Raw genomic sequence first — 15,384 nt, 5'->3', positions numbered from 1 at the left:
TCGGGTTACAAAAAGTGTCCCGAAAGATTTCATCTGCTTTCTCAGTGAGGCAATTTGTGTACTCTTGCCTTCCTTTTACAGGCAGGGCCGCATGGGACGTAACACAGTTTCGCCTTTTTATAAACGTTGATTTAAATACATACATACAACGTTTTGAGTGTATCCAAATACTTGTTCACAAATCTCACATATTTGTACTTACATATGTCAGATTTGAGAACAAGTATTTCTACACACTCAAAATGTTGTAAAAAATGTTTTTTTTACTTCATTTAACCTTTATTCTCACCCAATAGTGCATAGGGCATTACACCGTATTGACGCAGAGTTATCTTGATCATTTCTTAAATAAAGGCAAGGTGATCACTCCTGCACTGCAGGGACCAGTGCAGGGTAATATTAAATAAATATTAGAGTGTAAAATCAGTAATATTTATTTTCACCCCCGCTGAAAATCGAATCCGGGATCTCCATTACGGTAGCTATAAACGCTAACCATTACACCACTGAGTACACCATATAATCCAGGATTCGGACCTTGCACACAAACAAAAAAAGGCTTTTAATAATCAAAGCTTTCCCCATTCCAACATAGATTCCTATTCTGAATTCATATGTGAGATTTATCAATATGTCAAAGAGCTCCAAAACTTTTGTTAATTTTCTGGTCAATCATAAGTAGAATTGATAAATGTACCACGTGTTTAAAGTTATCACTTAACCAGCCTATGACAAGTCGTAAGCTCAACTTAAGAATCTGGAGCGCAGACTACTCACTATTTATATAATTGGTATCAAGTTGTCACATAAAAATCATGATGGTAGTAGAAAGATTCCTAGAAATTCAGTAGTAATTTACTTCCTCCTTTAGTTGTGTTTATTTTATCATAATCCAACTATTTCTGGTTAAGTCACCTTGATAACATGTCCAAAAAATGTATAAATATGTCAAATAAGCTTAATTTTTCCTTTAAATAATTTTAATTACTCCCCAATCCGGCCCCTATTTTCTTCTTGTAACTTGAATAACACGCCAGACATTGTCTCCTTTTCCTGAGCATTATTACCCGAAACAAGAGAATTCAACAAGTGTATCAGTTTTTCTCCTGTTCTTAGTATTAAATATATATAAATATATATATATATATATATATATATATATATATATATATATATATATATATATATATATATATATATATATATATATATATATATATATATATATATATATATATATATATATATATATATATATATATATATATATATATATATATATATATATATATATATATATATATATATATATATATATATATATATATATATATATATATATATATATATATATATATATATATATATATATATATATATATATATATATATATATATATATATATATATATATATATATATATATATATATATATATATAGATATATATATATATATATAAATATATTTATATATATATATATATATATATATTATTACGAAAGATAACCGAAAACAAAAATATATATATAATTTTGATTGAAATTTCTTTCGGTAAATATATTTTATTCTTGAAATCTATTGTTACACGTGTTTCGATGCATTCTCAAATTAGAAATTGTCGATGGCAAAATTGCTTTTCATATACACCGAAAACTTACACATCAGGAACTAAGACACTGTGACTCCCTTTTTTCAACGTATCCTCTCAGTCATAAACTAATTAGCTTTAATTCCATGATCCATAAAGTACTGAATATTTCTTAAAATAATAATAGATTCTTCCTAGTAATTTACACAGTCGAATGACGGTTATAAATAGAGAATAATATACGAGATATTGGCGAGTAAAACAAAAATAATTATACTTATAATTTGTTTTAAAATCACTCTAAATATTTTATTATAACTTAATTATAATGTCTACCGGTTAGCTTGAATGATAATAATTAATAATATAATTATACACAATGTTACTTTGTTTTAAAATCAGTATACATTTTATAGTGATTTTAAAACAAAGTAACATTTTAATTATAAAATGTAAAATCACGAAGTTAGTGCTTCAAATATAAAAAATAATATAGTTATACACAATCAAGTTTCACTGATACCTGAACTACTCTAGAATACACGAAGGTATACATGATATAATACACTTTTAATGGAATTTTCATTCGGAGAGTACCTACTCGATACACCCTTGACATTTGTTGTAGGCAGCTCGGGAGCGGGGCGTGATCCTTTGATTAAATTTGGATTCATGGAACTTTATTGACTCGTATAAAGGAGCTTTGGAATTAAAGCGAATTCCCAATTCATCCGTACTCTGCTCCAGATCTATTGTTATAGTCGTCGGAATCACATTGGCGAATTTTAATTAAAAAATCATTATATGAAAGATATATTTTGTCTTTTTGAATCCAAAATTTTTTAAAACTATATTACGAGAGATGTTTTCGATTTAAGCAGAAATAAAACTCCTGGAATTTGAGTAGTCTTGTTGTCTACAACATTTTGAGTGTGTCCAAATAATTGTTCACAAAATCTATATTATCTCCAATTACAGGAGTTGTTTTCGTATTATTTTTTGACATCTCATCAAAGATGAAGAAGAATACGGAAGTCTGGGCATTTTTTCATCTCACCAATAGATGTATCTAGTGAAGTTCTGGTGATTCAAGAATAATGTTTCAAAATTGGTTCATATAAAAAGAACTTACAAGAATTTGAGTAGTGTGGTTGTCGATAATGGGTAGAATTGGTGAATGTTTCACGTGTGTAAAGTGATCACTTCAAACATCCTGTGACGGTCGTCAGCCCCGTAGATGCCCAGACTTCCATATTCATCCTTATCTTTGATGAACTTTAAAAAATAATATGAATCATAAAGGTAGCTGCTGAGTAAAAATACTTACTCAATTTAACCAAAGATTGTGCCGAAAACCACTTGAAAATCTCAAGTAAAAGATAAATGCTACTATTTTGAGATATCAATTGAAAAATCTTGATATAAAATTATCTATATTTGTGTATATGGAAAAAAGATTAGAGTCCAAATATTATAGAGTGACAACATATCCCCTTCTTTGCCCTAAGGGTGGATGGTGTATGGTATATTGTCACAACCTACATTTTCCCCTGTATCAGTGTCACCTGTGTAATTCGATAATTTCAACATCACTGGAGTCCTTTGTGACAATTTCTATACAACAATGGTAATGTCTGCATAATAAGATATTAATTCCTTGCGCTAAATAGTAGACAAGCTCGCGTTATATGAATACTTGCAATATGTCGAGTTGTATACGAATAACGTATTTGTTACCTTGTTAATAAGGGTGTTGGTACTGTTTATTAGAAAATAGCTCCCCATTGTAGGGTGCGCACGCAGATTCTCAAACGTTTTGTTTATTTGGTCAGTATGAATGATTTATGTAACTGGAAATTTTACTTAATGGGGAAAATAAACATGGCTGCAGTCAACTCAAGATACCTGATAAATTATCGGAAAATATGGAAAAACATTGACATTAAGATCGGCAGCAAGATTAAAATAAATAAAACTTGTTGTTCGCGACCCATCATGAATTATTGTCTTTTTTTAAATTACCTAACGTCCAAGTGACTCTGAAATCTAGCTACAGCTTGTGTAACACCGCTTATCATGACCCTACTAAGGCTTCAACTTTTTAAGTTGCATAGCCTATGCCTACTCGTGAGTGGATTTACTCTTTATGTTTAAAGTTACTATAATTTCATGTAATTCATGAGTGAAAATTCTCGGCAAAAACACTCGCTTGAAAAATTGACATTTTATATTTTCTTATTTAATGGCTCCTGCAAAAACATACTTTTCAACAAAAAGTGCGTTTAAAGGATGATCTCCTTTTAAAATGTAATTGAAACTTTTAATTCATCAGTAGGTATATACAAGTAGGTACTAGGGCACCTACCAACATTATAAGTATGTATTTTTCGACACATAATAAATATATTATTATATATATTGGTATAATATGGTGAAAGAAATCTATCCTAAATCTATCATACAACGTTTTGCGGGAAAAAGTATGATAGATGTTCGAATTGTGATATAAAGGAAGAATGCAAGGCTGAGATAAGCATTATCAATAAAAATTATAAAAAGGTGTATTGACTTGGTTTGGGCATGTGAATGGAATGAGTAAAAAAGGATAATAATAAAAAAATGAGGTGAATGTGGTTAGTAATAGCAGCAGAAGAAAACTTAAAAAAAAACGAGTAGTATGATTAAGTATTTCAAATATTTGAAAATGGTCAGGTTAGGAGTCGGAATAATCGACATGTATGTATGAGGAGATTCATGAATGTGAAAGAGGCGAAGACTGTTAGACGAAGGCTCTGCTTACCCCTTCGAGGAATAGACGTTTAGTTTGTGAGTTAAATGGATTTTTTAAAATACGTATTACATTAAAATTACAATTTGTTTTAAAAATAATAATGACAATTTGAGAATCTTTGCCATTTCGTTTGAAGCAATGGGGACGAGGAAACTTGATATTTTTATTTGATTATACAGAATCAAACATTGTTCCCTCCGTACATTTTGTTGCCAGCACAAAAAATGAAACGCATATCCCTCATTGTTGGGCCATGCAATAATTGGGTTTCACTCAATTTGACACAATATAATTATTTGATACCTTATACTTAGCGAAGCTCTTGATATTCTGCGAATTTTTAACAATCTCCCCCGTTTTTATGAGGGCATGTTTTTTTCGGTTCTTTTTTAAAAATTTTATTTGAGGAAGCGGTCATCCGATACACGAGTGTTGCCACAAAAAGAAAATAAAACGTTATTTACTCTAGTAGGTACTTTTTTGTTATTTTGACGTTTCTTTACTAATATTTTATGAGGAGTGAATGAACAATTTGATGTTTTTGACGGGAATATTGTTTGTCTACAATAAAAAATGACTATATTAGAAAAACTCCATTGTCGATATTTTTTAGTGTTTTATTTTTATTGTGGTATTTTAAAGCCAATATTTAGAATTTTTATTAAAAAAGCACACACTTTTTGCTTTCATTGTGATAGTTTACCAACAAATCTTCCGGGAATAACAAACAAAAGATAAATAAATCGTGAATATTTTTTTATCGTTTTGTTTGTTAGCATTAAGGATGTAGTGTTAATAATGTGAAATTCATGTTCCTTATAAATAATAACAATTTATTTATAAGGAACATGAACCGCCTACAAAGTGAAGTTGTTAGCATATTTAACTACCATGCTGGAGGTCTGCTAGATATTACCTTGGACTGGTACCTGAATTGAAGGACTGATTAACCTCACCTTCATATATTCAGTTCATCATATTATCTTTTGACATCTCATCAATGATGAAGAAGAATATGGAAGTTTAGGCATATACGGGTTATGACGACCGTTATAGGCTGGTTTAAGTGATCACTTTACACACGTGTAACATTCACCAGTTCATCAATTTATCAATTTAATGTTATTATTTATCAATCAGTTCATCAATTTAATGCAGTCTCCTATGCACCATCGGGTGCGGACAAGGGTCAGTAGTATGAGGAGATGCATGAATGTGGAAGAGGCGAATGGTATTTGCAGAGGCAGATTGGTGTGGCGTTCTATTCTCTTTGTCTGCCCCAGTGGAAAGTGGCGCGATGGTATGTAATATGTCGTAAGTTTAGTCACTCGGTAGTGTTTAGTCAGAAACGCTAGCCCGATAGGGCTAGCGTTTCTGACTAAACAGAGAAAAACATCGTCAGGGTTGAGTCTGGGGGCCTATCGGCCCCCAGACTCAACCCTGACGATGTTTTTCTCTGCCTATCCCTGCGAGAAAGCGGCATGATGATTAGTTAGCTAGTTAAATTGATAAATATGTCGTAAGTTAAATCGCTCGGTGGTCGAGTAAGAAACGCTACCTCGATAGACCCCTAACTCGCTAGTCCAATAGACCGCTACTCGATAGACTACAAGAACGTTATATGTGTATGTGTGTATGAAATAATAAATATCGCTCACTCCTTTCAACGTTATATATAAAAAAGAAACTTAATTTTTCAGGAGATCGTTTTTAAAGTTTAAACACGTAATTGAATGTATTATGTAAAAATAAATATCAAGCCACTTATTGAACTTTTTACTGATCTTTTTAGGTAAAACCTGAATGTTTTTTCTCCATTTGAAAAATATTTAGTAAATTTAAAAAAATAATAGCTATACCTTTTCTTCAAAATGCAAAAACAACACTTTTTGCCGTGTAGCGGGTAAATATTAAGTTAAAAATATGCCGCTTCTGCTGGGATATAGTAAATTTTTTGGGCATTCTACTAGACTAGATAGACTACTAGCCCGATAGACTGCCAGCCCGATAGACCGCTAGACCGCTAGATCGCTAGTCCGAAAGATCACTAGCTCGATAGACTACTAGCCCGATAGACTGCCAGCCCGATAGACCGCTAGACCGCTAGATCTCTAGCCTGAAAGACCGCTAGATTGCTAGTTTGTCAACCCGATAGACTGCTAGTCCAATAGATCGCTAGCTCGATAGACCGCCAGGCCGCCAGACCCAACCCCGAAGGGGGTCCACACTCCGCGCGTCGCTCTCCGCTCCACCTTGTTCCTCACACCATGATGAATGTCGCTACGGCTCGCCATTGTCGTCCCAACAATAAATTGGCCCAGTGTCTGCGCCAGTCTGCGCTGCACATCAACAGATAATTCAACCCCGGCGATAAATTACTAATAACAATTAGCACAACCCGGAGAATTATTATTCCGCACAATGGCCGGCGCAAAACAATAACCGATTTCCAGAGGGTTAAGAGTTAATTGTTTCTGAAGTCAATTACAAATATGCATAGTGATGTATACACATACATGCTGTCTCATTTCCGTGTCTGTTCGAGTGGATTTGCGAATCGCGTTCAGTCAGATCCCTGCTCTAGATAATTCGATAGAGTGGCCATGTTGTGGTGATTGATTCGATCAATTAAATTGCTATATCATTCTGCCTATTGTCTAAATTTGCATTTTTTTTTAAATTATTTTTATTATTATTTATTTATACGGTACTATTGTACCATTTACATAATAAGAATAAAGAGCACATAAATTCATCAAGTTGTTTTAAACTACTCACATGTTATAAATGTTATATAAAGAATAAAAATAAAATATTATTTTGAAAGTAAACAATAACATAAATATTATTTTTTGACATCTCATCAAAGATGAAGAAGAATATGGAAGTCTGGGCATTTACGGGGCTGACGACCGTCTTAGGCTGGTTTAAGTGATCACTTTACACACGTGTAACATTCACCAATTCTACCCATTATTGACAACCACACCACTCAAATTCTTGGAAGTTCTATATATATGAACCAATTTAGAAACCTTGTTCTTGAATCACTAGAACTTCATTAGAGACATCTATTGGTGAGATGTAAAGAAGCTTTTTTATTAAGCAGAAACTCTTATATTAGTATGTGAGGTCCCAATCCTGGATTATAATCACACACATGATGTCAAAAAATAATATAAAAATAACTCCTGTAATTGGAGATAATCCAGATTTTGTGAACAAGTATTTGGACACACTCAAAATGTTGTAAATAACATAAATAAACTAAAATTTTCACTTATTTATTTTTTTACAAAAATGTTAATAAAATTAGTATATAACCACTCACCGAGATTTTTACGTCTACCGGTTTCGAGACGTACCCGTCTCTTCGTCAGGACAATCACTAACACAGCATGCAAACAATACTAGCCTTCACCACCATAGCACCATTTACACACTCAAAACTACACAAAATGTCTAACACATGCGATTTTTGGTCGACCCGAAGACCAACATGCACTATAGTTTTCAATACAGACATGCGTTACGAGCCGAGGTTAAACGTGCATTAAAATTAGACCTGTTAATAAGTAAAAATGACTAATCACAAAGTAAATGCTTTAAATATTAATAATATTGAGAATATAAAATTTTCAATCGAAAAGTGACATTCTCTGGGCCAGGAATAAATTAGTTAATGCCAGTTTACATTTATGAAGCGATATATTGTATAAATCAATGTTGGTGGCATATTCATTACTAGTGTTTTGGAATCTTATTATAGGAGTATATGATTAGTTGCATAGAGAGAGAATTTTAAACAGGAGGAAAAAACGATTCATTGATGTTTTTTTAATGCGGCACATGATTGCCTTCGTGAAAGTAATAAAAAACGAGTATTTATTTATTTTTAATTAATGTTTTACTTATTAAATACCACTACTTCTTAAAATCTACTGTGACACGTGTTTCGATGCATTCCGCATAATTTTCAAACACCGTATGAGGAATAGTAGTATTCACTAAGTGAAACATTAATTAAAAATGGATGGATTTTACCACAAAGTGACTGCCGAATCAATTGTTGATTTTTTTAATTATTTTATAGATGAATTATTTAGCACCGTTTTCGCGAGAAATCACTACAAGAACGCTTTACAATATACAGCATTTTTTTTTTTTTTTTTTAAAAGCACCAAAACCTTATTTTTTACGGAGTGTGTGGAAGTTTTTGGTAAGGGAATGTAATTAATTATAAGTATTATGATTTTTTAGAATTTAATAAACCCTGATTATGACAAGGTTCTTGTCGAAACCGGTAGGTTAAAGTGTACTGATTATAAAAAAGTGGTTAAAACAAAGTTGTTTAATTTTATAAAGTGGATCATATATATTTATAGAAGTTTTAAGAATTAGAGTAGTGTGGTTGTCATCCATGGGTAGAATTGGTGTATGTTACACGTATGTAAAGTGATTACTCAAACCAGCCTATAACGGTCGTAAGCCCCGTAAATGCCCATACTTCCATATTCTTCTTCGGCTAAGTCAAAAAGTAATATAAATTTAAAAACGCACAAAACGTATAATTACATTTTTTAAATCAAGATCTGTTCTCGGTGTAATTGCTCTTTCATAAGTCAATTAATTAACCCTGCCATGAAATCATCCTTCACTTAAACTGCGTTAAGAATGTAGGGGTCACTTTACAAATATTACACCCCCTGTTGCTACACTTGAAGCGAAGGGGAGCGTTTTCCGAGCGCCACGGGGTACCTTTCTGCGTAAGGGTGGCTGCCAATAAAACGGTGCCTAATAAAAACTCAATATCGTGTTTAAATCTGTAGGATTTCTATCAAAAATTTGAAGTGTAATTCATGTACCTACTCGCATACGCTCGTGAATTCTTCACGATTCCAAATGTGATATAATTATGTTGTTTTTTAAATAAGAATTTTGCAAGATAAAATATATTTTTTAAATTTATTAAATTTAATTTTGTAATAGGTACCACTATTTCTATTTGAAGTTAAAGACGAAATAAAGGTTTGTGCATTGAAATATATGCTTTATTATGGGCATATTAGGTTTTACTGATATAGCGTTAGGTACAGAGAAATGTCAATAAAACAGACATATTTCCAAAACTAACATGCATCTCCTCATACATACCTGCCGATTGTTTCGATTCCTAACCTGACCGCTTTCAAGTATTTGGCATACCTGATCATGCAATGCATATTTTCAATGTTGTTTTAATTCAACTGAGGCGCACAAGCCCTGTTATGTGTCAAATTGAGGTTTTACTGATATAGCGTTATGTACAGTAAATGTCAATGAAAAAGACATATTTTGCAATATTGTTTTCATTCAACTGAGGCGCACAAGCGATGTTATTTGTCAAATTGAGGTTTTAATGATATAGCATTATGAACAGTGAAATGTCAATAAAACAGACATATTTTCAATATTGTTTCAATTCAACTGAGGCGTACATACCTTGAAAAGCCTGTTATGTTACAAATTGAGGTTTTACCGATATAGCGTTAGGTACAGTGAAATGTCAATAAAACAGGCATATTGTTTTAATTCAACTGAGGCGTCCATACCTTGAAAAGCCAGTTATGTTGCAAATTGAGGTTTTACCGATGTAGCGTTAGGTACAGTGAAATGTCAATAAAACAGACATATTTTCGATGTTGTTTTAATTCAAGTGAGGCGTACATACGTTAAAAAGCGCTGTTATGTTGCAAATTGAGATTTTACCGAAATAGCGTGAGATATAGTAATATTTCAATAAAACAAACATATTTTTCAATGTTGTTTTCATTCAACTGAGGCGCACAAGCAATGTTATTTGTCAAATTAAGGTTTTTACTGATAAAGCGTTAGGTACAGTGAAATGTCAATAAAACAGACATATTTTCGATGTTGTTTCAATTTAACTGAGGCGTACATATGTACGTTGAAAAGCCCTGTTATGTTGCAAATTGAGGTTTTACAGATATAGCGTGACATATAGTAATATTTCAATAAAACAAACATATTTTTCAATATTGTTTTCATTCAACTGAGGCGGACATACCGCTCACTCGTTTCAAGAACGTCATAAATAAAAAATTGTCGATTTTCAGTTGTGCATGTTTTCGGAATGCCCCAAAAATGTACTATATCCCAGAAAAAGAGGCATATTTTTAACTTAATATTTACCCGCTACAGGGCAGAAAGTGTTGTTTTTTTCATTTTGAAGAAAAGGTGTTGTTTAATTATTTTTTTAAATATACTGAATATTTTTCAAATGGAAAAAAACCTTCAGGTTTTTCCTAAAAAGATCTGTTGCGCAGTAAAAAGTTCAATAAATGGCTTGATATTTATTTTTAATACATTGTATTATATTTTTAAACTATAAAAACGTTCTCCTGAAAAATCAAATATTTTGATTTATGACGTTCTTGAAAGGAGTGAGCGACACGTTGAAAAGCCCTGTTTTGTGCCGAATTGAGGTTTTACCGATAAAGCGTTAGGTATAGTGAAATGTCAATGAAATCGACATATTTTGCAATTTTGTTTTAATTCAACTAAGGCCCACAAGCCCTGCTATCTGGCAAATTGAGGTTTTACTAATATAGCATTATGTACAGTGAAATGTCAATAAAACAGACATATTTTTCAATGTTGTTTTATTTCAACTGAGGCGTACACAAGTTGAAAAGCTCTGTTATGTTAATACAATACAGTGGTGGTATAGAAAACTTTTCTCTTTCAAACTTTACAACTGCCATGGCACTTACTGTCTCTCTTACTCCCGCGCCGAGGTCCATTCAAATAATATAAACGAGTATCAGCCCTTCCTTTCGCGCAAATAAAATATGGTTTCAATGCAGATATAATGTCAGTCTACTTTATTTGTAAGTGGGAGTAAACCTTTTATTACAAAAAAAATATATAAAAAACAGGTTTTATTTCAAACGTTTTATTAATATTGTAATTTTTCATATAAATGTAACGCAACATGAAGTTGTTGTTTATTCATTTATTGATTTGGCCTTTAATTTGTAGAACTCCATTTTAATTTATGTTTAAATTTTTTTTATCAAAAAAAGATTTTTTGAGTCAACTAAGTTGTATTTTATTAACATTAAGGACATTCGTTTGAAAATGGCTTAACTAAGCGAAACAATTATCACAATATTAATTTTTTGTGTGTTTTTGTTAGTAAAATACAACTTAGTAGACTCAAAAAATATGTGTTTGATTTAAAAATTAATACATAAGTTGTTGCTTAATTAATATAACAGTAATTTGTAATTTTTGTTTTTTAATGTTCAAACACTATCTACCCTCTGATTGGAAACGGCTATATAAGGTATCAAACGTTTTGACTAATATCACTAGTCTGTTTTGGTTGGTTGAAAGGTACTGATTCTTAGCAATAAGTCCACCAATGTACATATTTCTTTTGTGTAAATAAATAAATAAATGATATTGCTTCGTGGATGTCAGGTATGTGTAATGATCAACGGGTTTGGCTGCCGCGCTGGAGGTTTTAAATATTTTATACTCGTATATTAAAATAAAACAAAGTGTATTTATCATAACGTAGAACTAAAGGTTATCAATCCATGCATAACGATCAAGATAACACTACATCGGAAAGAAGCAGTATTAACTCGATCTTTAAATACACAAAAAAATGTGATAAGCCCTGCGCATCAGTTAATATCAAATAATTCAAGATCCAGGATTCGGACCTCTCATACTAATAAAAGAGTTTCTGCTCAATAAAAAGCTTCTTTTCATCTAACCAATAGATGTCTCTAGTGAAGTTCTAGTGATTCAAGAACAATGTTTCAAAATTGGTTCATATAAATGGAACTTCCAAGAATTTGAGTAGTGTGGTAGTCAATTAAGGGTAGAATTGGTGAATGTTACACGTGTGTACGGTGATCACTTAAACCAGCCTATGACGGTCGTCAGCCTCTTAAATGCCCAGACTTCCATATTCTTCTTCATCTTTGATGAGATGTCAAAAAATAATATAAAATTAAGACAGATTAAGGGTGTGAAACCACTTATATTAAATTTGACTTTACAATTAATAAAATATAATACTATTGCCAATGAGGCGTATTAGTTTTTTAACGACATCCTGTTAGAAAATGATCCCTCGTATGAATGGTATGGCAATATCGTGACAATATCTTATATTTTGTCGTACTGAAACCGATGTTTCTGCGCCCCTGCATTATATTTCAACCGGTTGTTTAATTTTATTTGTATTTGTCATTCGTGAAAGTTTGTCGAGGGGGGGAGCCCGGGCAGCCTTCCACCACCGCTACCTATCTTCCTCTTCATAAAGGAATAATAATTTCATACACAATGCAACGCTTTCATTGGTCCGTTCTGCCATAAGTGAATACATAAAGCCCCATTGTGCGAGTGGTATTTTGAGTTTTGATCATGTTTTATTTTCTACCTGGTCGGCCAGACATTAAGGCCTGATGAGGCGGTCCGTGCATCATCGTGGCATATTCAAATTATGTGAATGGGCCTATTTAAACATGTAAAAAATAGCATTTTCCTTTCAGCCTAAATGCCATATTAGACAATTATTATCTACGTCACTCGTTATTCTTTATAAGAGCTATGCTTATTCATGATTCATATCTCAAGGCTTGTTTTGTTAAAATGTAGATGTTTATCAATTTTTGTTTAAATTGTATTATGTTAATATTAAATAGTATTTTTACATGGCTTTTTTCCGCCTCCCTGTAAATTGGTTAAATTTTTGACTACCCTTTGAATGACGATCCCATTTTTTTTCCTAGAAATAGTAAAACATATCGAGATCCACTAAATATTCATCCCTTTCACTGCCTACACCGGGGTACTTCTAGAAAATTTGGTGATTGACTTACAATCTTGTATTTATAGTATTTAGATTGGCAGTGACAGGTATTTTGAAAGCTTTGAAATGTAAATTCACAGTAAAATCGGGATACAATAAAATATTGTTTCACATTTTCAATAAATTTCGCAACTTAGTTTTTTAAAAAAATGCTTAGCAAGAGCAGATCTGTCAGGAAGCCTAGATGCTTCTGTATCAGATCTGGGCATGCGGCGGGACAGCTTTCAATATTGAGATCCAAAAAAAAACATTATGAAACACCTTTTTATTGTACAAATAGGTAGTCATGGTTATTTCTAATTTAATGCAATGTGGGACAGTCTGGATGGTTCCATTCTCCTCACATGCGTATACCATTGTCTTCTACGTTGTCTTCCCACCTAACGACGTCTTGGATCTCGCATATTTATCATATCCTGGTGTTCCTTATTCTATCTCGTAGACTCTTGCCCGATATGTTCCTAAGAGTCTTTATTTCTGACAGTCTTATCGCGTTTTTTATTACTGCGATGTCCGCTCTGCATTCAATCCTATATGTAATGATGACTTGCAAGTTGCTGCCGATCTTCATGTCAGGGTTTTCCATATATAATTTTTCCAACAATGTTAATGTGAATAATTGTAATTATTTACTGTTTTGTACTAATATAATATTTATTTTTCTTTGTTTTAGTGCAAAAGCGGCCCCGCATTGCTGGTCCTATGTGTCCTGTAGACACTGAAGGAGGAACCTCTCCGGGATGCTCTCCGCCGAGTCCTCGCGCCACCTCTCCAAACACAGACCTCGAACTCAACGTTGAAGAAGAAGACGACGAAAACTCCAACCAGAGTTCCGTCGGAGCGCCAGAGAACCTGTCGCTCAAGGAGTCGAGACCGCAACACTACGACGACACGCTGATCAAACACGAAAACGAGAAATGGCCACAGATCGACGATACGCGATACATCTCATCGGCCAGTCCGCAGAACAAGTATTCTCACCAAATACAGAACCTCACAAATACAAGAGACGACCAGGATAGCAGGAAACACGCGCGAGGTCTCAGCTCTTCTAGCGACACTCCAGAGCTAGTCCCTCAACAATCTACCATCATCGATAGCGACCACAGTTCTCCAAACAGAAGCGATCTGATCAACGAGTCTCAACTTGACAGCTCCTTCGAAAGCGGTAAAATATCCCCACAATACAGCACCAGTCCCGGTAATAGATCACCCGTCGATGTATTGATGAGAGTGTTTCCTGGAAGACGACGATCTGAAATTGAAAACATCCTCTCTAAATGCAAAGGGGACGTGGTTCTAGCTATGGAAGCGATGCTCAGCGGAAACGCAGTCACAAACTTTATGAACAGCCATCTGGCTTACGGAATGACTCAAGATTCTCCGCCATACTCTCTGTCAGGGTACCAAGCCAAATCCGCGTTTTCTCCACTTGGAGGCCAGAATATGAAGTTCTCTCCTTCCAGAAGGTTCCTGACTCCTCCATACTCGGGTACTGGGTACCTTCCGACTGTCATTAGACCTCCGGCTGAATACTTAGCCGGTTTTCTCCCGCCAACTCCCGAAATGATGGCAAGAAGGGCTAGGGCTTCTCCGCCTTCCCCAAGGTCCGACCACGCAAATCCTGACGGTTACTCCGACTAAATTGATCAAATACAGTGAAACCTCTATCTATCGTTCTTCGAATAATCATTTTCCCGGATGTGTCGTTTATTTCTTCTACCCCGACTTAATTTCATACTAAACTAAACCGCATCGATCGTTTCTCTATCACCATTTACCGCATTTATCGTTCGAATTAAGCTGCATATTTGATACATTTTGTCTATTTTTTTACATTATTTCCAATTTTCTTACATTCGACGGCAACGTATGGGATAGAAACTATCGAAAGCTTGTGTAACCGATAGCTGGAGAGGTCGATATTGATGAAAAGGAGCCGCTGCCTGTACCTGCATTTCCAGAAGCGTGCACACTCTTTGAAAGAAAACTTTCTACAACGCACATTCAATAACCGATGCTGAAAAAAATACTGTTTGCAAAGCCGAAAATATACTATTGACTTACGAAAATAAAACAGTTAAAAAACAAAATTATTCTATTCAGGTTTGT

At 33.4% G+C, this 15,384-nt stretch overlaps 1 protein-coding gene across 1 annotated transcript in view; it reads left to right on the top strand.

Moving 5' to 3' along the window:
- The window catches only part of LOC148300266 (doublesex- and mab-3-related transcription factor A2-like), a 46,980-nt gene extending 32,064 nt beyond the window's left edge, over positions 1-14,916 (top strand). Inside the window, exon 4 of the mRNA XM_088275039.1 lies at positions 13,946-14,916. Coding sequence (XP_088131165.1) covers positions 13,946-14,916 — 971 coding nt within the window. The remainder of the gene's footprint in view (positions 1-13,945) is intronic.
- The last annotated feature ends 468 nt before the right edge of the window (positions 14,917-15,384 follow it).

The sequence above is a fragment of the Brachycentrus maculatus genome, unplaced genomic scaffold (assembly GCF_059751285.1).
Source record: "Brachycentrus maculatus isolate JH-2025_06_01 unplaced genomic scaffold, ASM5975128v1 h1tg000760l, whole genome shotgun sequence".
NCBI lineage: Eukaryota > Metazoa > Arthropoda > Insecta > Trichoptera > Brachycentridae > Brachycentrus > Brachycentrus maculatus.
Note: the sequence above shows the minus strand (reverse complement) of the source record. Positions and strands in the feature narration are given on the sequence as shown.